This window comes from Sturnira hondurensis, unplaced genomic scaffold, assembly GCF_014824575.4.
Source record: "Sturnira hondurensis isolate 20B ecotype Veracruz unplaced genomic scaffold, ASM1482457v3 Scaffold0006413, whole genome shotgun sequence".
NCBI lineage: Eukaryota > Metazoa > Chordata > Mammalia > Chiroptera > Phyllostomidae > Sturnira > Sturnira hondurensis.
Window position 1 is genome coordinate 40,801,647 of NW_028079044.1, and position 23,666 is coordinate 40,825,312.

The 23,666-nt window shown below is 39.7% G+C and overlaps 1 protein-coding gene across 3 annotated transcripts in view; it reads left to right on the top strand.

Moving 5' to 3' along the window:
- COL14A1 (collagen type XIV alpha 1 chain) overlaps positions 1 to 23,666 on the top strand; it is a 196,983-nt gene that overhangs the window by 104,132 nt on the left and 69,185 nt on the right. For all 3 annotated transcript variants that reach the window (XM_037048457.1, XM_037048454.1, XM_037048455.1), the window contains exons 24-33: positions 3,290 to 3,436; positions 7,174 to 7,230; positions 10,535 to 10,674; positions 13,756 to 13,879; positions 14,786 to 14,929; positions 15,759 to 15,923; positions 16,519 to 16,557; positions 16,714 to 16,852; positions 18,791 to 18,933; positions 20,509 to 20,618. In XM_037048457.1, coding sequence (XP_036904352.1) covers positions 3,290 to 3,436; positions 7,174 to 7,230; positions 10,535 to 10,674; positions 13,756 to 13,879; positions 14,786 to 14,929; positions 15,759 to 15,923; positions 16,519 to 16,557; positions 16,714 to 16,852; positions 18,791 to 18,933; positions 20,509 to 20,618 — 1,208 coding nt within the window. The remainder of the gene's footprint in view (positions 1 to 3,289; positions 3,437 to 7,173; positions 7,231 to 10,534; positions 10,675 to 13,755; positions 13,880 to 14,785; positions 14,930 to 15,758; positions 15,924 to 16,518; positions 16,558 to 16,713; positions 16,853 to 18,790; positions 18,934 to 20,508; positions 20,619 to 23,666) is intronic.

The following is a 23,666-nucleotide window of genomic DNA, read 5'->3' on the forward strand; positions in this document are numbered from 1 at the left end:
GTGGGGGAGAACTAGGTTGAGTTTCTTTCCTTTTACCATTTGACCTCCTCACCCATTCCTCCCATGCCCCCCCTGGTAACCACTAATCTCTTGTCTGTCTCTCGGAGCGTGGTTGAGGTTGAGTTTCTTTATCTCGCAGAGCAACTCGATCATCCCCCTGACCACTGCCTTTGAAGGACTTGTGGTCGGGTGACCATTCATCCGTGGGCTGATGAGTCCCAGAGCACCTGTTCTTCAACTCTGTAGTGGCTCCCATTGGCTATGTAAATTGCCTTTGTGGAAACTTTAGTATTTGTACACCAGAGGAAATCCTGGAGAGAAACGGGACTTAGTTTCTCCATGTGATAGAGAGAAGCTTTATCCCAGGCTGGCCTATTTTTAAATGCCTCTGACAAACTCTTACTGTCTGACAGGTAATTTTTTCCATATTCTTTTTTTTAAGAGTGTATTCTCTGTGGTCTGCTCTTGTGCACTTGGGTTATGGAATGATGTCTGTGGAAAGATCTCTGTTCTAACCCTGACTGCGCTCAACTTTCTTCTTTGAGCTTCAGTTTCTCTAAAAGTAGTTTTTTTGAGGTAATACGTACAAATTTTCAAGGCTTTTGTGACCAGAATAGTAGGGCTCTATCATTCAGGTGTGTTTGTTTCTTTGTAAATGGCAAAAATTGCAGGTAAAAGGGACGTTAGCAAGAGGATCAATATCTTGGTTGATGCTCCACAAAGCTCAGTGGCATCTGGCTCCATGCACATCTGGATCTAGGTGGTCACACAATGTCACTGAGATGAGGTCTGGCTTCATCCTTCTGCTCTGCTCACCTCCGCCCTCAGTCTCAACCAGATTCTGTGAGTTGGCCCCGGTCAGATCCAGAATTGCATCCTGGCTTCTAGCTTAACGGTCTCTGTGAAAGAAAGAGGTTCTCTTTCTCAATGGTTCTAACAAGAGTCCAGGAACTGAGTCCCATTGGCTCAGATTGTGTCAGATGCCCCAAAATCTGTCATTGAATTGAAGGGCATGAAATAAATTGACCGGTAAGACCTGGTTGCCTTCCACCCCTGTATCTGGAAGGGGAGAGGGGGTTGTTTTTCTGCTCTTCCCAAATCATAAAGACCAAGAATGGGGAAGAACAATTCAAAGAAGGGGTTAGATGCAAGACACACAAAAACAACAGATGTCCTCTACCCATGTAAATATTATGACATTTTTCATAGCCAAGACTTAAAAAAAAAGATTACAGAAGGATAAGGTCTTCATAGGAGACACTGAAATGAAATCTGCTTTTGATTCAGTCATTCACTTGCCAAATTGAATTGTAGGCTTTTGGTTAATAGTAGGATGTGCCAAAGCCAGAGACCTTTGCTTGGTGTTGAATAAATCAGAACCCCGTGGGAGCCTGCACTGGTCCTGCGGGTGCTCTGAGATCTGTCTCTCTACAGATGTTCTGAGTTGACTTGGCATCTGAGGTTGGGCATAGCATTTCCCTTCAAGTTCATGCATTTATATTAGGTGCTGAAATGTCAGTTTTATAGTATCCTCCATTAACAAGGAGAGGGAATTGCAGGATAGTGGAGGGCCTGCCTTGAAAATAAAAGGTCAGAACACAAAACCCATCTTCAAGATCACACTTTTTGAAACTGTGTGACATTATGATTGGGGGTCAGGGTATTGGAGGCACCTGGGGAATTGAATAATTCATATCATAAAGTTCCAGCAGAGTGGTCTCAGTAACCACGCTTAGGGCATTTTGGCGAGGCAAGTCAGTGGCATCATTACCAGCCTGATCATAAATAACCCAGAGCACGTATCGAGCCTTGCTTCATAAGAATGAATGCACAAAGACAGAATTTTTTTCTCTCTGTTCCAAAAAATAAATTAATTCCCTGCTTTTGGCACAAGGGGTTGAGGAAATTAGTCATCATTCGATCAGTTTAAATGTTTTCCTTTAGGGCAAAGCCATTAGACCTGAATCACGGATGCCAAAAGCCACATGGATACACTCCCATTCATGTAACCCCTCTTTGTTAGTATTGGGAGTCAAACCATACTGTTTCCCATTAATTTTACAGTGACTGTTCCAGTTTTCCAAAGGTTTATGATTTTTTTAGCAGTAAAACCCATTTATATTCTTATTGTCAAGGGTCTGTAAAGTACGTGGGTATCCACAAGAAACAGAGGAGATGACAGAAACGTACATTTCTGGAACTGATTCCAGGCAAGTCCCTGAGAACTTTGATGGAAATAGATGAATATGATTCATGCATAGGGTTTAGGAAGTGTTTGTATTACAGGTGGCTCACCAAAGCTGGCAAGAGTTGTGGCTGGCTCCAGAGTTGTGGGTCAAGGTTAGCAAGAAGCATCTTTTGTGGGGTTCTGAGCCAGATTGAACCTGGACATCAACAAAGCAGAGCACAGGGTTACTGACATTTACTTTCACTGCAGTATATAATTCCACAAACACCTTAACATTTTTTCATTTCATCATTTTGCAAAATATATAATAAAGAAATTATTGAGATACACCTTAATTCATTCTGACCACATATATCACTAAAGATTATATTATAAAGTTCACTTTTAACACTGTTCAAGATTCACAATTATAAAAATAAGTCTTAAATTTTACAGAACAAATGACTTTAATTTATTTATATTTAAAAAAATTGGAATTCGCCCATTGACAAAAATTTAAATGATGTATGTCTTGTTTGTTCTGACATATGCATATTTTAATATATATATGTTCTGTTACTATATATTAAAATGTGGATCAAAATTAAATAGTTATACTTTTCAAATAGATAAAAGTAAGTATTCAACATTTTTGCATTTTGCACTTAAAGCAACTGGTCTGTTTTAATGTTTTCTCTATTTTGATATTTAATAAACTTAGATAACATTTTTAAGGAGTTTTTTTAACCACTCAATAATATGTGTGGTGTATTTAATCAGTGCAGTTTTTTTGACACTGGTTTTTTAATTTCTAGAAATATGGGAATAAAGCGATGTAAGGCTTTAACCTGATGGATGCAACTTTGGTATCAGATAAAATAAATGAGATGAAAATTTGCCTATTGTTCTAGAGGGAAAATTGCCTAAATGGAAATTTGCATGATACAGTGATTCTTTTTTTTCTTTTAAACCAATTATATGATACAATACTTCAAACAGTATCATTCGTTCTGGAGTAATCTGATTAGGTCATGCATATTAAGCATTTCGGAAGCGAATAATCACCTGATGGCTGTTTTTAAAAACTTCATACGTGTGTGTTTTATTGTATTTTTATTACAGATGCAAAAAAGCAAGAATCTACCGTGGGTGGAGGGACAAGCAGGCACTGCTTCTATGGCCTTCAGCCGGATTCACACTATAAAGTCAGTGTGTACTCGAAGGTCCAGGAGACCGAAGGGCCCAGCGTGAGCATAATGGAGAAAACACGTAAGTCGAGTGCCTTCCCTCCCGAGCCCTGTCTCCATGAACAGCTTCGAGGCATCCTGTTTGGCTTCAAAAGCTTTATTCCATGTCGAAAAATATTAGCGATTGCTGCCCAGGAATATCTGCAATACAAGTTTTGCTCCTCCTCTCCAGTCCCAGAATTCACTGCCTGTGCCCCGCTGATGTCATCTGTGTGGTTTTTTCCATCCTTCGCACGCCTCACAAGGAATGATAAGGCCATCTGACGGCACAGTGCTTGAAACAATGACCTGTATTGTGATCTAAATCCGTAAGGAACATTGGCGGTATGTGGAGTGTGAGGCGAAGTGTAAGGATTGGGTCCTGACATTGAAACAATGGCCTGGGACTACAGCCATGGGGGCGGGCACAGAGCCGGCGGGTCCCAGCTCGCTGACCCCAGAGTTACTGCCTGCTTAAGAGGCTCTTGTCCTTTTTTCAACTTGGCTGCAGATCTGATGCACTGAAGGGAAAGGCAAAGTATAAAATTAAAACAAAGCACTTTTTACTCTAAAGAGCAAGGAGGGTGTCAGCTTCTTGGAATGACTTTTAATCAAGGATTCCTGACCTAGAGAGGCCATAAGCATTAAAATGGTTTGAACTGCAGTGAATTCTGGGGGGGGACATCTGTGCGCTTACCTTAGAATCTTGAACTTCAATTCAAAATCCCCAAGGATTTGTGTTTGAAGAGGAGCGGGGCAGTGGGCTTTCTTGGACGTCCCTCTATTGTCTGTCCGATGTTGAGCAAGTTCTGCTGCCTGTGTTTCATTCTTTCAGTGGATCTGGGACACGCAGAAAGAAATCATCTATGTGTGACCTTCAGAAATAGAAAGTCAGAGTTTAATAAACTGAATCATCTCGTTTTTTTCTGATTAGAGACTTTATTTCATAATGCCGAAATACTCAACATTTACATCATTCATGTGTTTTTGACATCTAAGTTAGGTACCATAAATCCCCCCATTTTAAGTGTACCATTCAATACTTTTTAATACAAAGAATTCTATAGCTGTGACAACAATCCAACTTTAAAAGATTTTCACCAACCCAAAGACATTTTTGTGTCTGTTCCGTATATCTACAGTTCCATCTTCAGCCCCAAGTAATTAGCTTTTTTTCTTATTTATATTTGCCTTTGCTAGACATTTCGTATAAATGGATCTGTGTAATATGTAATCATTTGCATCAGCATCTTTCCCTTAGCATATGTTTTTGAGGTTTCCTCAGGCTGTAGAACGTATCAGTAGTTTGTTTTTTTCATCACTGATGAGAATTCTGTTTTATGGGCAGAGGACCATACCATTTTAATGTTATGAGAAGCTTGGGAGTGCACAGGAGTGAACAGACAGGCTCCACTGGCACCCTTTCTGGCCTCGTGGCCGTAGGCAATTCAGCATCTCTGAGCTTTGTTTTGCTCATCAGTAAAATTACATACCTCCTCTTTTAACCCACCGGTGATGGGAAGGACCCAATGAAAGAGAATTTGCGGAGCAGCTCTCCAATATGTATCTTATTGAACAAGTTCATCTTGTCATCACTTGGAAGTCACAAAGTGATGGCCATGGGGTCGGACATGTTTTCATTAGGCCATATATATGAATATATTTGTTAATGTTGTAAAGTGTTTTGAAAGTTTAAAAGCTCTGACACCACAGGGCACACATACCCTTACAGTGCCCCTCTGCTGGAGCCAAGTAACTGCTATCTCTTGTAGACAAAGCCTGTGCCCTGAAGTTGCTACTGCTTAATGTTTGGGCTGGTTCTTTGCTCACATTTGTTACATCCTGACCTCTGAAAACATGTGCATTTAGGTCCTCTGGTCTACTTCCCTTCTCCTAATCTTAACCCCATGACTGTGAACTACCAACCCAGGGTTCATTGGAATGGCTCTGTTTAACGTAAATGTTTTCCTTATGTTGGGGACATCTGTCTTTTAGCAGTTTCCATGTGCTGGCTCATGCGCTGGCTCCAGTTCAACCTTCTGAAGCCGTGCAGATCAAGACCGCGGCTCTTCTGCGTGACAGCCCCTCACAGACCTGAAGACAGGGGCCATCTGTGTGCCACGTAGAGAACGTAAACACGTGTCACTAGCTTATTGTTCTCCCTGCCCAAGGGATTCTTTGACCAGATGTTCTGCCCAAACGTATTGATCTGTATGCCATGGCCTCCCATTGATTTGTTCTTGATTTATTGACTGGACTTTAGAGATGCCTCAATTTTCCATCAAAGAAGATGCATACATCTTGCTCCCACAGATTTGAAGACAAATAAACCTGGCTTTAACAGCATTTTGTGGTGCTTTAAAGAAAGTTTTGCAATCCTACTTTTAGTATTAAGATTTCTTATATTTTTTCTACTTTTGAAACTTTTTAGCTTTCCAAGTTGCCTTTAAAAGACAAAAGTGGTGAATATTCATAATGCAACGGAGGTATAAAGTGCATTGCCGACCTCACTGTTTCTCCATTTCTTCTTCCCAGAAATCCCCATTTGTCCCAGCTTGCTCTCCTCTAAGAAAGTCTACCTGATACATATATCAACATATATTGATATAAATAGAAATATATCAATATATGTTTGATAGATGCATAAGATAGAATTTTTTCGTGTTTTACAAATGGAATTATACCATAGTATTCTGTGATTTGTTTCATTTCACATCATAATTAGTGTCTAACATTTTTCATATCAGTAATACACAGTTACCTCATTCTTTCACGTGTTGAAACTTTTTACTCAATTTTATTTTGCTGGCTCTTAGATTTGGAAGAGACCTTAAAGTTCATCTCTTCCAACCCTCCTGCCAGTGAAAGAATTCCCTTTGCATTGTTCCCAGCAAGTAACCATTTTGCCTGAGTTCGAAGTCTTCCAGTTCGTTGGCGCTCACTGTCTCCAGGGGCTGAACACCCCCGCTCTGCAAATGACTGTGATCAATCAAGGAAGGGTTTTGCCATATATAAAACTGGGATAATAAGAATTTTCTCAGTTTTCCTTATACTTTTAGCATCAAAAAATAGAAAAAAACACTAAAAAATGATATTCAGGATGTTTGTCTAATGATGTCATGACTTCCCAGTGATTTGCCACATGAACTGGTGTGATAGTCACTGCTCTGATGAACTGTCCCCAGATCCTTTAGCATCCAAGCCACACCTCCACACGTCACACGGACTTCTCCCTTGTCATCCAGGTGGAGCTGGTCTGTAGCCTCCTGAAGTCCTGCCATTGGGCCCCCCAGAACTGGAGTTTTTCCAGGCACAGTCAGAGCAGAACAGAGAGTGAGTCAGATTGCTTTAGGAACCACATCCTGGGGCTGCAGGGTGAGAAAAGGGAAAGAGCTCTTGAGCCAGGACTGATGGTCAATCCTCACTTACACAGAATGGAAATGAAGTTGCCTACGTGTGTGAAGGCAGCCAGAGACTGATGTGAAATCAGGTGGCGGGATTCCTGCCTTAAATCAGCATGAGAACCACTTGGTAGGTGACAGCTCGATTTCACTGACTCCCACTGGGTAAACCGAACTGTGGTAAAATGGCCTTTCAAGCCTTCTGTTTAAGGCTGAAGGGATGGACGGAGTCAGCTTTCACAGGCTCTGGTTCATTTAGAGCGGTCACTGTGCTCTCTAAGAGAGAGCTGTCCTAGTCACTGAGTCCCATCACTCCACGACCCCTCTCTCTCCGCCATGGATGAGAAGGCTAATGGGTGTTACTTCTCCTCCTTTGCAGAATCACTTCCGACTCAGCCACCTACTTTTCCTCCAACCATTCCACCAGCGAAAGAAGGTAAAAGAATAGTACAATAGTGATGTGATTTTAGGTTTAAGAATCTGTTGGTTTTCTCAATTTGTTCACTTAAAAAACAAGGTATTAATAAATGATATTTTCTACTTAATACAAATGCTTCTCAAATTCTGATAGGGGGAAGACTTGCAACCAGTGGTAAATAAGACAGAGATCTAATGCACAATATAAACATTGACAACATTTATAATAATTATGTGATGTAATAGAGGTACTAAATATTCCTACAGTAGCAGCCATATTACAATATATAAATGTATCAGGTTAACATGCTCTATACCTTAAATTTATGCAATACCATATATCAAATACATTGCATGTGTAAAAATAAAAAAATATCCATGTAATTACACATTCTGTACACACAGGGTAGATTTTCCAGAATCGCTTCATATTTATTTCATTGAAAATATCAGAGAAGTAAATGCTCATTAAGGAATAGTTATAGAATTTCATGAGTTAGAATTTAGCTTATAATTCTGGAGACAGGATAATAATTCCCTGCCTCACCTCTGAAATGCCTCTTCTAGTTGTTTCTTTCTATCTTCATCATGAGAGTTCCTCATCGCCTCTTACCTGAGCAGTTAACTTTCTGAAAAACTTCCAAACACAGTAGTGAGGGTTTGTTTCTTTCATTCCATTAATAAACATTTATTGAGCCTACTATTCATTCTGAATAGTGGGCCTGTGCCAGGCACTCGGAACTCCTGTGCCAGGCACTAGGAACACAACAACAACGTGTGATTGCTGCTGTGTGCTCATTCTCAGTGTTGTGGAGGAGTAGGTGTTTGCTTAGATAATGACCAGTCCGGGACATGAATTCGAACAGGGACATCCTACTGTGGTGGTCCAGAAATGAGAGCAGTTAATGCTGCTGCAGGTTAATTACTTGAAAAGAGGAGGAGAAATTTGATCTACGTTTTAAAGAATGAGTTTTACAGGAAAATGAAAGGGAGAAGAGCACACTGAGTCACTGAATAGTCTCAGCACATAAAGAAAGTGTTTGGGGGGCAATACGCAGCACATGGAAAAGACTGAAGAAGGAGTCACGAAGAGGTCAGTGTGCCAGAATGGGGGGTTCGAGCTGTATGCTCTAGGAAGTGGAGTGCCATAGACATTTTAGGAAGGGAGGCTGGCCTGAGGAAACCTGTGTCCGAGAAAGATAACAGTGGTACCCTGGAGAGGAGTGTTCGAGGGAGGAGAGAATAAAGGAGGCACCTGTAGTGGGAACGTTGTTTTGGGAGAGTTCTTCCTTTCATCATGCATTTCAAGGTGCCTCTTATGTATCAGGGATACAATTAAAACTAAGTTGTTCATGTATTACAGAAGATTAAAGTCAATGGGGTCAGATGCTGGAAAGTGTAAGGGTCAAGGAAGCAATGAGGCGATGAGAAACTACAGTAAAGGCCAGCATCCTTCCTAGCATACCACGCAAAGTCTTCGAGGATTGGCCTACTGGGCAAACGCATTTCCCAGACTGTGTTAGGTAACAGCAACATGGTACAGCTCAGGGTTCCTCGTACACGTCTTACACGGTCCTGCATCTTTTAATGCTATTTACTCTCCCTGGGATGCCAGGTTCTTTCTTCTCCTGTCTTCATATGTAGCCTCCTCTAGCCTTGATGCTGTGATTATTTTCACAATTGGAACTGAAGGCAGAATCCTGATTGATGAACTTACTATTTAAACAAGCTGATGTGCAGCTATGATGAAACTCTCTGAGGCCAGGGTGTTTTTCTTGGTAGCTAAATAGGGATATCATTCAGTGAACATTCATGAATACTCATGGGAGGAGTGTGAAGGGTCTGTGAGAGTGAGGATCGAGAAGGCAGAGACATGGCTCCTGAAGTTTTCCCTTGGGATGGTTTTAGATAATGGCGCCTTTGCACCATGAATACATTATGCATCTTAGGCTCTGTGCTGAGTGTGTTTAATTAAGGAGCCAGTACATTTTTATTATTAAAGTGATACTGAATATTTATTGAAGAAATGTTAATAAGTAGAAAAGAGTATATAGAAGAACATTAAAAACATGATTTTGTACCCTGGAGGTAATTTCTTCATGCACTTTGATATCTTTGATTTATTAATTTTTTACTTTGCCTAGATATTCAAATAGATTTTGCTCTCATTTTGAAGGTGAAACCTAATCCAGATTTCAGCTTTCCTTGGAAACGGAGGACCAGGTTTTCCTTTTTAAGCTTATAATGAACAGATCTTGTATCCCTTTTGGTTTTAAATTCAAACCATAAATTTGTAAAATTTTATAAATTACAGAACTCATGAGATCAACCTTACCAGATCCTTATTGTTTCTGGAGTATTATCTCAATTAGAGATGGTTTATTTTACATCGTAAATAGCTTTAAAGGAATAAAGTTGCACTTAATTAAATAAAAACCAAATGAGCTTTTTTTTCCTGGAGAAAAGAAAAAGGCCTATTATCTCAAAGACTATTTGGGTGTAACTTGCCTAAGATTAGAAGATTAACATTATTGAAGAGAAAATAGCTTCATCATAAAACACAGTCAACCACAATGATCTACACCAATGAAGGGGAAAGAGGCATGGGTAATTAGAAACTGTACCTGGCACTAAAAAATGGTAATAAAATGCTTTCAGTGGAATAGACTTTTGTTGGTCTATTTATTGCTTATTTGTTAGTGTTGACATCAGTCATATGTACTGATCATGGATTCCCTGGGCTAACATTAGTGTACATTTTTGACATGTGTCATTCAGTGGCAGAAGGGCAGAGACAGAATTTTTGAACTAGGCTGGAACTCAAGTTTGCTTATGGCCTCAGCCCAAATGCATATCGGATTGTAGATGTCACATGACTTCCTTCTAAAGTTGAATCATTCTGAAGTTACAAACTCGACAAGCAAGAGGACAGGGAGCACAATGTAATAACTGAGACTTTTTTCTCGTTAGTAGGCACTGGAGAGTCTTCACTGGGTCTTCTGTCTTAAGTCACTTTAGCTCCATATTTTTCTATTCTCTCATTGCTATTCTTTGGGACTGAAATTGCTGGATTGTCTTCCTTTCTAATTCCATGTGTTTCATAGAAACTTCTGAGTCATAAATAGGAACCTTGGGTATAGAAGAGAAAAGATGGTCAGGAAACATAATAAGCAAGAGCTTGAAATATAAACGTTAAGGACTGATACCTTCTCTTTGGGGAAAAGTTTGAGTTACCAGAAGACAATTATCACCTGCTTTGTTGGTTTAGTAACAATTGTGTCTTTCCCCTTATCTCTGGTTCCAAATTCCTTCATGGTCTTCAGTATGTAAAACTGCCAAGGCGGACCTGGTGTTTATGGTGGATGGATCCTGGAGTATTGGAGACGAAAATTTCAACAAGATCACGGACTTTCTGTATAACACTGTTGGAGCCCTCAACAAGATTGGTGCAGATGGAACTCAAGTGAGGCTAACAGATCAATTATTATTAATTCATGATATGCATTAAAAAGCTATCCTAATGTATTATTATGGCTAGTATTCAGCAGATCTGGATAGAGAACTATAATGATTAGATCCAACCCTAGATGAACAGATACACAAGTCTGCATTTGGAAGCAGCTTATAGGTTCCTGATAGAGCTGGAGAAGATGCTAATCCTTGAAAGCTATTGAGACAGGTTACAGTGACCATGTTGGTGGATGTTCCTTTTCAATATACTAGGAGAGAGTATCTCCTTTGTGGATCTACCCAATATTTCCTCTACTCTCAAGGACATGAAAGTCTTGAAAGATAGAGATTACAATCGCACTAGTATTGATCAAGTAGAACTTAAAACTAATTTATTTATTCCAAAAATATTTCTTATGGCCAGACACAGTACTGTCATAATGAATATGATGAACAATATTCCTAATTTCATGATTCTCATATTCTTAAAGTCATAGAGAGGTAGAGGCTGAAGACACATATAAATAGACAAATAAATTCACAAGGTAAGGATGTGACCTCTAAAACCACAGTGAGAGGATTTAATTCACTAAGAGTTACTTAAAATTGTGTGCGTGTATGTGCGTGTATGTATGTGTGTGTGTGTGTGTGTAAGAGGGATACTTTAAATTTTGTGGTTCATGAAGTCCTCTCAGAGGATGTGGCTTTTGAACTGAGATATAAATGATAACAGAGGGGGTCTGAAAGTAGAATTTCCAGACAAGGAAATAGTGAGTGCAAAGGGCCTAAGAGAAGATTAAGATTTGCGGCTTCAGATGCTAAAACTTGTACCTAGAACACTGTGGGCAAGCATCTGGGGAGTGGCAGAAGTAGGCAAATGCCAGATTGTCTTGAGTCTTGAGGACCATTGGAAGCAGTTGGGTGTCATCATAAATGCAATGGCAGCCAGTAGAAAGTATGGGGAGGAGAGAAAAGATGTGCTGTGCTTTTTAAAAGACGAGTGCCTGCTTTGTGGAGTGCAGGGGTGAGGGGGGAAGCAGAGGCCCTGTTAAGACACTGCTCTCAAGGTCCATGAGAGCAGTGAGGGAGGCCTGCACAACGGAGGTAGCAAGGCATGCACTGTAGCGAACAGCTTCAGAATACACTTTGGAGGAACAGCCGAGAGAATTGGGGTGTAAGTGGTACCATAAGGGCAGAATACATAACCTACTGAGGCATTTCGGGGAGGGGAAAGTTTGTTTTGAATAGAAGGATCAGAGGAGGTTTCACAGAGATGGTGACATCGGCAGTAAATCTGGACACACAGGTTGCAGTTGAAGGCTCACAAAATCAAGGAAAGAGACCTGAAGATGCCGTATGTACTACCCCATCATAGCTCTGGAAAGCAAACACAACCCAGACGTCAAAAAGGGCCCCAAGGTTCCACAGAAATAAAAATAANCTCTCAAGGATATGAAAGTCTTGAAAGATAGAGATTGCAATCGCACTAGTATTGATCAAGTAGAACTTAAAACTAATTTATTCATTCCAAAAATATTTATTATCGCCAGACACAGTACTGTTATAATGAATATGATGAACAATATTCCTAATTTCATGGTTCTCATATTCTTAAAGTCATAGAGAGGTGGAGGCTGAAGACAGATATAAATAGACAAATAAATAAATTCACAAGGTAAGGATGTGACCTCTGAAAACACAGTGAGAGGATTTAATTCACTAAGAGTTACTTAAAATTGTGTGCATGTATGTGCGTGTGTGTATGTGTGTGTGTGTATGTAAGAGGGATACTTTAAATTTTGTGGTTCATGAAGTCCTCTCGGAAGATGTGGTTTTTGAGCTGAGATATAAATGATAACAGAGGGGGTCTGAAAGTAGAATTTCCAGACAAGGAAATAGTGAGTACAAAGGGCCTAAGAGAAGATTAAGATTTGCGGCTTCAGATGCTAAAACTTGTACCTAGAACACTGTGGGCAAGCATCTGGGGAGTGGCAGAAGTAGGCAAATGCCAGATTGTCTTGAGTCTTGAGGACCATTGGAAGCAGTTGGGTGTCATCATAAATGCAGTGGCAGCCAGTAGAAAGTATGGGGAGGAGAGAAAAGATGTGCTGTGCTTTTTAAAAGACGAGTGCCTGCTTTGTGGAGTGCAGGGGTGAGGGGGGAAGCAGAGGCCCTGTTAAGACACTGCTCTCAAGGTCTGTGAGAGCAGTGAGGGAGGCCTGCATGAGGGAGGTAGCAAGGCATGCACTGTAACGAACAGCTTCAGAATACACTTTAGAGGAACAGCTGAGAGAACTGGGGTGTAAGTGGTACCGTAAGGGCAGAATACATAAACTACTGAGGCATTTCGGGAGGGGAAAGTTTGTTTTAAATAGAAGGATCAGAGGAGGTTTCACAGAGATGGTGACGTCGGCAGTAAATCTGGACACATAGGTTGCAGTTGAAGGCTCACAAAATCAAGGAAAGAGACCTGAAGATGCCGTATGTACTACCCCATCATAGCTCTGGAAAGCAAACACAACCCAGACGTCAAAAAGGGCCCCAAGGTTCCACAGAAATAAAAATAAATGGTAGGAAATGAATAGTTAGGAGCACAGATTCTGCAGGAGAACACACCTGGCTGCAACAGTTGGTTCTGTGACTCCTCTTGTGATTTGTGCAAGTCATTTGACTTTGTGTGCCTCAGTTTCCTCATCTGTAAAATGGGGTAGAATAGTAGTAATTACTTCATAGATTTGCTCTGTAAAGAAATCCTTGTAGAGAGTCCAAGTCTGTTTCTCTGACCCTTGTCAAGTGACAAGGCCTTGCTGCCACTTTCCCACCTTTGTCAAATAAGGTGACAAAGGCCTCCAGCATTAGAGGGAGGTGGTTTTTGTTTTTTTTTTTAAATAAAGTACTTTCTAAAAAGTACTCAGGAGAAAAAATGCTATTCAATGTCATTAGATTTAGCATGTAACTTGCGTGGACTTTTAAACCAAGGAAATTGTGGACTGGGATAAAGAAGACATTAAAGTTGTAGATGCTGCCCTGTGTGTGTTCTCTGGCCCAGGGGGGTCTACATACATGTGAAAACAAATACACCTTCTCTCTCCAGGTTGCAATGGTTCAGTTTACTGATGACCCCAGAACAGAATTTAAGCTAAACACGTACAAAACCAAAGAGACTGTCCTTGATGCCATTAAACATGTTTCATACAAAGGAGGAAACACAAGAACAGGTAAGACCCAAGGAAGCCCAGTTAAGAGCCAAAGTAATGAATTATTAGTAATTTTCGAAATCACTAATTTTTAAAATCAGTATTTATTAGGTCATATTTTTGAATCATATTCATTAGATCAATATTGGTTAATCGTATTATATAAATTTCCCTGTACGACTTTATAACATGACATGTGTATACCCCATTGTGTGCGCGGCACCCAAAGTCTGGCCTCCTTCTGTGACCATGTANCAAGAACAGGTAAGACCCAAGGAAGCCCAGTTAAGACCCAAAGTAATGAATTATTAGTAATTTTTGAAATCACTAATTTTTAAAATCAGTATTTATTAGGTCATATTTTTGAATCATATTCATTAGATCAATATTGGTTAATCGTATTATATAAATTTCCCTGTACGGCTTTATAACATGACATGTGTATACCCCATTGTGTGCGCGGCACCCAAAGTCTGGCCTCCTTCTGTGACCATGTATTTGACCCCCTTCACCTTCTTGGTCCTCCGCTGTCCTGCCCCCGCCCTTCCCCCTGAGTAACCACAATTCTGTTGTCTGAATCAATAAGGTTATTTGTTCATTTGTTGCTTTTGTGTTTTATATCCCACATATAAGTAAAATCACATGGTTCCCGACTTATTTTACTTAGCATATAGTCCAAAAGTCTACACATGTTGTCACAAATGGCAATATTTCATCTTTTATGACTAAATATTATTCCATTGTATGTTTGTGTATATATGACTTCAGTATCTTATCACCCAAAATCACCTTTTTTGAGGCATAGTAATATAGATTTTTTCTTGAAAGATTTTTCATTGATTTAAGAACTTTGTTCTGACCCTTCTCTCTCCACCCAAACAAAATCAGGAGGGAATGAAATTGCACTGTTGCCTTCCTTTGTTTCAGGAAAAGCAATCAAGCATGTCCGAGATACCTTGTTCAACTCAGAGTCAGGTACCAGAAGAGGCATCCCCAAGGTCATCGTGGTTATAACTGATGGGCGATCCCAAGATGACGTGAACAAAATCTCCACGGAGATGCAGTCAGAAGGTAGGTTTTACATCGATAATCGAGAGTGGCTCCCAATAATACGGTGGCATTGTTCTTTTCTGAATACACATTCATAAGCTGTACCCATATGACTTCACTTATTTTCCAGTCATTTTGAATATAACTGGACAATGTGATTTTAAAAGTACTTCCCACGTTCCAAATCGATTGTTTTGCTGCCTTTTCTCTAACACTTGTGCTACATACAGGATGCCTTGCATAAGACGTGCCGGTCATGAAATGCAATACTAGGAAAAGGGCCATTATAAAGGGCCAGGGGGGAAGCTGATCACAGAAACTCCTCAGCCTCATCACATAAATTGGAGATTCTCGTAACACTGTTGTGAAGATTACATTATATAAGATATGCCTGGCAAGCAGTAGTTCAATCTTTATTTGCCGAGCACTGAACCAGGACCCACCTCAGGCTGCTAAGCCTATTAACATCTCAGTTTCAACATCTGAAATAAAATCAGATAAAATTTCTCTGTTTCAGCTACACTTCATCTTATACATTTTAAAGTGATTAAAAATAGGCAGACATGAAGATGTTCCTCAAATGGTAACTATTTTGTCTCAAATACTAAGTGGGGCCTAGGCCGCCTTAAGTTCCTTTAAAATGAAAAGTTGCTGTAGGGGACGGTGGGCTGGTTACCATATAATGAAGTATATGTATGCAGCATTCTAGTGAAGTGTAAAGAATGCATTCTCCACCGCCACTAGCTCCCCTTCACAAACTTATTGTACACATTTGGACATGTCTTATATTGCTATATTGGTATCTTGTGCGATTTAAAGTAACCAGGAATCTGCTTCCGTTCGGCCGCAGGCTACAGCATTTTTGCCATTGGCGTGGCTGACGCAGATTACGCCGAGCTGGTGAGCATTGGCAGCAAGCCCAGTGCTCGGCACGTCTTCTTCGTGGATGACTTTGATGCCTTCAAGAAAATTGAAGATGAGTTGATTACTTTTGTCTGCGAAACCGCATCAGCAAGTACGTTCTTTGGAATGTGTGCTTATTCATGCCGCTTCGAGGCTGAAATAGTTCGTACCAGTCCACTAATGAGTCCCATCTTGCCCTGAGGAAAGAATACGGTCTTGCAGCGCTGTTGGTCAGGCAGACAATGTTTTATGTTTTCGAGCATGTGGAAGTAAATCTCCCCTCTCCCAGGTTTAAAGTTTTTGGTTGAGGAAGACTTTCCCTAATCAGAGGAGAGTCTGTGTTTAAATGCAGCTCTGCTTAGACAGCCTTAGCAGATAGTTTTCAAAACTGTATTAAGACTGCTCATCAGGATAACACATTAGAAGTGACACTTACCCCAACACATGCTCTTAAGTGACCAGCATAAATTTTTCTACAACCTGGGAGATAAGAAGGAATCCATGGCCCTTTGGTTTTAACGAAAGAAGTGAGGGCATTTTCAATAGGAAGGAATGCACAGAAGACCATAGGCACATCTGGTTTGGATTCCCTTCACGATTGACTTCCGGAAAGATTGTGAGCTTCCTGTTCTCAGGGTAGGGAAAGAATACATTTGGAAAATATTTAAATTAGGGTTTTATATTGTTTGTTTTGTTTTGTTTTCCAGCCTGCCCGCTGGTGCACAAGGATGGCATTGATCTTGCCGGTATGCATTATCAAATTTTTTTCCAAGTAGAAATAATATTAAATAACTTCCATTTGGGGTCCAGATTTTGCCTTTGATTCTTACTAGGCTGATTTTGAAAGGTAAAATTCTGACGTGCCTGTTTATTCTTTTTCTCTCTCTTTGGGTATTTTTTAGGGTTTAAGATGATGGAAATGTTTGGTCTGGTTGAGAAGGATTTTTCATCGGTGGAGGGGGTTTCTATGGAGCCTGGCACCTTCAACGTGTACCCTTGTTACCGACTGCATCAGGATGCCCTGGTTTCCCAGCCAACCAAGTATGTTTCCACTGTAAGATATTAACACCAGTCATGAAAAAATAAAACCAATCATTTGTTCATTATACGTCAGTGTGAAAATGATGTCAACTTATGATATGCTGTAATAGGTCCTGGTAGGGTTTTCTATAATATCTAGAGCAGATGATGTTTAGATTTCTGTGTTTGAAAACATTAGACTCACATACAATGCTGGTTGAACTTTAATATCTGTTGATCTAAGGGAGATCTGTAAAGGTAGTTGATACTTACACAGCACATATTCATAAATTTAGTCATACGACAATGATTATGGGGCTCCCACCAAATGTGAAGTGCTATATTGATTGCTCAAGGGAAATTTTTTAATATAAAGGACTTTCTTTTTTTAAAAAAATTATTTATTTATTTTTCGAGAGAGAAGAAGGGAAGGAAAAAGAAAGGGAGAGAAACATCAATGTGTGGTTGCCTCTTGCATGCCCCCCACTGGGGACCTGGCCCACAACCCAGGCATGTGCCCTGACTGGGAATCGAACCAGAGATCCTTTGGTTTGCAGACCGGCTCCACCGAGCCCCACAAGCCAGGGCATGAGGGGAAATTTTAAAAGTATGTAAAATTGATCTATGCAATTGTTAGAGAGATCAGGTAGTACAGCAGGTTGGGTTCTCCAGGACGCAGATTCAGAGGTAGAGATTAGTTGTGCAGGGAAGTCGAGGGTGCGTTCTTGTGGAAGGCGTCAGAAGGAAGTCGAATAGGACAGAGGAGAGAATTCATGAGGGAAGCAGTCTCAGTAAAAGCCTCAGCTGACTCACCCACGCAAGGCCCCCAAATGGAACTGTCTTCATTGCACGTGAGGCTCTGATCCTTCTATCTCCTCAAAGACCAGTTATGGAGAAGAGAAACCATCAGAAAGGGGGCATGAGCTTGGGAGAGGCCTCTTCCTTCACCTGAGGTGGTTCTTACAGGGAGCTGGTGTCTGAGCCCTGACTATAGACATGACCGTGACCACTGCCGAGGGGGACAGTCTTTGTCCTTAAAGGCGGATCTGCATGGTGTTGTCATGGCACATAGCACAGGCAGGAACGTAACTGACTCCCCTGGGGTAGAAAGTGAAGTTTTACAAAAGGACTATGGATATACGTGACTAATAATCCTAAAACTTTTGAAAATACTTAAATATTCCATAAGAAGTGACCTGTTAGATAAATTATGCAATAGCCACACAAGAGAAGGTTGTACAGACATTAAATATCATGCTTTTAGAAATATTTAGGAAATATGAACTGTGTCATAAATGGTGCTAAGAAAAAGGTGCACAATTTTTTTTCTTTTTTTTCTTTTTATTTATTTTTTTAAAAATATATTTTATTGATTATACCATTACAGTTGCTCTATTCCCCCCCTTCATTCCCCTCCACTCGCACACTCCCTCCCCCACCATTCTCCCCCCCTTAGTTTATAACCACGTGTCTCAAGTTCTTTAGATTCTATATTTCCCCCACTATTCTCGCCCTCCCCCTATCTATTTTCTACCTATCGTCTATGCTATTTTCTGTGCCTTCTCCCCCCTTCTCCCCCTCCCACCACCCTGTTTCTAACCCTCCATGTGTTCTTCATTTCTATGGTTCCACTCCTGATCTAGCTGTCCTCTTGGTTTGCTTTTGTTTTAGGTGTGGTTGTTAATAACTGTGTGTTTGCTGTCCTTTCACTGTTAATATGAAAAAGGTGCACAATTATGTAAATTGGACAAATACAGACATTTAAAAACTGAAGGGAAATGCACTATATCAAAAATAGTGATCGCCTCTGGACGGAGTTAATGGCGATCTGTCCTTTTCTGTTTTTCCACATCTTGCGTAATGAAAGTGTATTTGCTTTTTAAATTATAATTGCATTTATAGTCAGATAAATAACCTTTTGAAAAGGGAAGCAGTAAAATATTTTCTTTCCGTTTTCAGGCACTTGCATCCAGAAGGCTTGCCTTCTGATTATACAATCACTTTTCTGTTCCGGATCCTTCCTGACACTCCAGAGGAGCCATTTGCCCTTTGGGAGATTTTAAATAAAAATTCGGACCCCTTAGTTGGAGTTATTTTAGATAGTAAGTATATTTCTTTATAGAACATTTGCACACACGTGTATGAATGATATATGTGCCATGTCATCTTGCCTGTTTTGTGTATATTGCAGAATAACTCACTTAAGCCATGTCAGTAAATTCAATGAAATATGCAACAGTTGGTGCATTTATTTATCTACTCATTCATTTAGTCAGTATTCACTGAGTTGCTACTATATGTCAGCACTACGTTGTGGAGTACAGTAGTGAGCAGGTGAAAGAGACAAGTACCAAGATAGAGAAGACAACCGCAGAGCAAGGTTGGTGGGAGAAAGGGGAGCCAGTCAGCGATGAGAGACCACTGCATTTTTTGACCTGAATACAATATTTTGTAAGATGCCTGTTTCGTACTTAAAAAATGTCAGAGTGGCAGCAGTATGTTTGGGAAGAATTCTGAGATGGAGAAATAAATTTGGAAGTCATGACTGTGATATATAAGCCATGGTCCCCAGTGATATCTTCTGACGAATGAGTCTAGAAAAAGAGGAATAGATCTGAAGACTGGGAAACTCCATTGTCTGGATGTTGAAAAGTTGAGAAGGAACCAATGAAAGAAGCTTCTTAACCTCACACTCTTGGATATCACACGTAATGATCACTTAAGAAGGCCATCAAGTTTTTGGTTAATGTTTGGTTAAAGTCAATGAGTTTTCTAAAGAGGTGTTTAGTTTCGAATTGCAGTGAGGCCAAGAATCAAAATTTAGTGGCTCCTCTTAGGTACTAACTCAAACATTTGGATAAGAAAAGTATTTTAGGTTTGTTTTCAACCAGTATTTATAAAAGGACTTTTCAGTACATGGAAATGAATCAACAACTTAATATGATATTATGAAAGCATTTTGCATTGCTATTAAATCTAAGGGAAAGCTACAGATTAAAAAGGTATAAGACACTAACTCCATACACACCAAGAACTTGAAAACAATGAAGTCTCTCAAAATGATTAAGACTAGCTTTTCCTTTTGGAAGCAGAGTGAAGAATTAAATTGTAACTTGGGAATGAATTAGAAAAATATTCCTATTTCTATGTAATAAAATATTCCTTGTAACATGAAATACTGACGATTAGGAAGGCTTTCGTTTGTTCGTAATGGAAGACATTGGAATATCACTCTTTGGGGGTGGTATAATTTGCATGTCCTGGGAAAGTCTGCTGCTGTAGTGGATTAATTCGGCAAAGAGTCTGGTTTCTATTTCTTAAGATTTGATTAACTTCATGCTCCTTTTTTTTGTCTGCCTCTAATCCTAGCTTCAGACAACCTTCTTTCAAGAGGGTGATAGAGTCAGGAGTGTAGGCAAGGAAGTGTAGAGGAAGAATATGTGCAGGAGTCTTTGCCTGGCCATCATTACCACATTAAGTCAGCTGGCCTGGCCAACTAAAAGCCTGGGCAACCCAAGGGCTGTGGATCCTTCCTTCCTTCCTTACTTGTCACTTTGTTCTAGACAAGCTTCAAAACAATGAACGTATTACTTTCAGTCTCGTGTTGAATTGTGGGAAATTATTTACTCATCTTTAATTTTTTTCTAAAATGTTTTGATTTTTCTTTGTTTGATTAGATGGTGGGAAAACCCTAACATATTTCAACTATGACTACAGTGGGGATTTTCAAACTGTTACTTTTGAAGGACCTGAAATTAGGAAAATTTTCTATGGAAGCTTTCATAAGGTAATGCCTTATACATGCATATTTTTTATTCTGCTCACTGTGGGCAAAGCAACAGATAGATGTGAAAACCTGCTATTGTGCTTTGGATCTCAGATTTCAACTGGAGAGAGAATTACCTGCAGGGCTTGTTAACAACGCCTAGAGATTCTGATCTGGTACCTTGAAATGTGCGTTTTTTCAGCTGGTACCCCAGGAGGTATGATAGAAGTGGTCCAGGTTCCCATGATGAGAAACAATTTAGTAGAGGGTACTGTATTATTAAGCAGGCATTGTGGGTGATGGAGAAAGGGCTGCTGGTCTGCCTGGCTACCCGTGCAGATGAAAGCCACTGTCAGCCGAACCATGTTAAAATGTAAAGATAGATACAACTGACTGCACTGATTTTTTGGACACATATACAGACAACTCGTCACTGCCCTCATAAAAGTGACCCCTAGGACAAATTTTGTAAAACCTGACTTCATTTGTGCTTCTTTTAATTTGGCATTTGTGTTAAGAGCTCTGTTCCTTAACATTTTACACCTTGGAAGCACATGGATCTGGTGATCACTGGAGTACACAGACTTCCTTCCCACATATACTGTTTCCTTTGGGTTTGGCAAATAACCCTCCTGATCTCCGGGCTGTTGGGCATGAGACACCAAGACTGCAGGGAGAGCAGAGCATTTATTGGGTGGTCTTGGCAAAAGCGTCTTAACCCAGCCCTTCCTGGCCTGTAAAAGTGAAAAAAGGGATACAGTGCAGAAGTCATCCTGGCTCTGTCTCCTGATATTGAACTTGGTCAAACATACAACTTTGCTCCTTTCTGGGGTTTTTAATAACAAAACTGCATATGAACAATTGCATAACAAAATTCTGACTGTTTTGTGTAATACAAGTGGTATAAAAGTGTACTTTTTCCCTAGTTGAATAGGACTATACAAGATATCATAAAAACACATGAGATGCAGGCGGAGATCAATTTGTTGATGGTTTAAAATGGTCCCATGAGCACTTTTGGGGGGTTACTGTCATTTCTCACCAAATTCCTCTTGACATCATTCTCTTCTTGTTTAGGCAGTGTCTGCTGCAAAGTAGTCAAGAAAAAATTATAGGGGAGGTGCAAAACATGTGATTTCATGAGTATTAAGAAAATATTGCCATTTTCACCTGTGGAATAGGTATGGACTTGTCATTCTCATTCCAAAGAATCTTTTATGTATTTTAGGTAAATTTTAGCTTTGCTTACCTTACCAGAAGAACTCAAAGACCTATAGGTAAGGTTCATTAAAAATTGGTTTCAAATGAATAAACCTTCAAGTTTTTGAAAGTTATGTGAAGTAAAATCTCCCTCCACTTTGCTAAGTCTTAATTTATTGGCTTTGGAGAGGAAGAGGAGAGGAGGAAGGGAAGAAGAGAGAGAGAGAAGAGATGGATTTGTTGTCCCTGTTACTTATGGGGCAACTGCATATAAGCAGTGACCCTGCATATTCATTTGGTCACTTCTTATAAGTGTCTTGACCAGAGCGCTAACCCACAACCTTGGATTATCAAGACCACACTGTAACAAACTGACCTACCTGGTCAAGGACCACTTTGCTAAGTCTTTCTTAAAAAAAGATTTTATTTATTTATTTTTAGAGAGAAGGGAAGAGAGGGAGAGAAACGTCAATGTGAGAGAGAAACGTTGTTCGGTTGCCTCTTGTACAAACCTAAACCAGGAACCGAACCTGCAACCCCAGGCATGTGCTGTGAACAGGAATTGAACCAGTCACTGGGCAGGGCTGCTAAGTCTTAATGAATTTAAACAGGCAAATAAAATAGGAAAGGTGTGTCATGGAACCAACTACTTTACTAATAGATCTATTAAAGACAAATCTTGGGTTTTCAGTTTGATCTGCAAATTCAGTTTGTGCAGATCAAATTGGATTTGTTTATAAACTTGTGTCGTAATTGAATAAGCACTTTACCTTAATTTCTTATTGATTTTCACTTGGATTTCTTTTGTGGACTTTGGATATGAAATATGGCCCCAACATCTCTTTCAAAAACTTATTATTATATAAATGGATATTCAAGTGCAAAGTAGCAAAATATTTCTAAAAACTTTTCAGTGTCTCTTTTTGTAAAACAAAATTTCTTTTTGAATATGAATAATTTCCTTCACAAGTTAACAGTTCTTAAAGCATGAAAATTATATACTAGGTTGTCTAGCACTCAACATGAAAATTTCTATAATTTATAATTATGAAAAATATTCCAAGGCTGAAAAACATATAAGAGTCAAACTGTATTTTTCTAAGTGATTATACAGGAGATGTTAATATGAAACAAGTAATATACCCCAGCTGTGTTTATCTGGGTAGATTATGATTAACTCCTTTTTAAAGAAAAAAGAATTCTCAACAGCTTCCACTATTTATGTCATGATGTAACAAATAAAATATGGAGTAAAATTGGTATAGTTTTATGCTTTCAATTTCTATGCAAGAAATAAACAATACCTTCCCTTATTCAGCTATTTGTAACTTATTTTGGCTTTCATTTAACGTGCTATCATTATTTTCCTATAAACTTCACTCTTTTAGCTCACTAGACAATAGCCCGTCACCAACAAGAAGTGCTCATGGGGCAGACATCGGACGTTTAAATGCATGTATCGGCGCTGAAATTTCATGGCAGAACTTGCTTACACTGTGTCTCATTTAGTGTGTACTGACCTTTGGCCATCGCCTACACGATAATGCAGATTTTTACACATCCTCACGAGGACTGTGTAGACTCCTAAATATAGTACCACGGCCCTCCAGGCTCTAGAGGGTCCCGTTTCAGAAAATGGAATCATACATTCAGCCAAAGAGCTTCATTGAGGTCCGGAGTTTCTAGAAAGCATTCCTCATTCTCCTTTGCATTCCAGGTCTTTTCTCTTCACCTTCAATTAAGTAAAATATTATGCAAGTGTGGTTTGCCAACTATGGTAGTACTATAAGTAACTTTTGCTGGTCAATCAACCAGCCTTTTTTAATACTTTTATACTTAATACTTTTCACATGTGTTAAAAATACATTG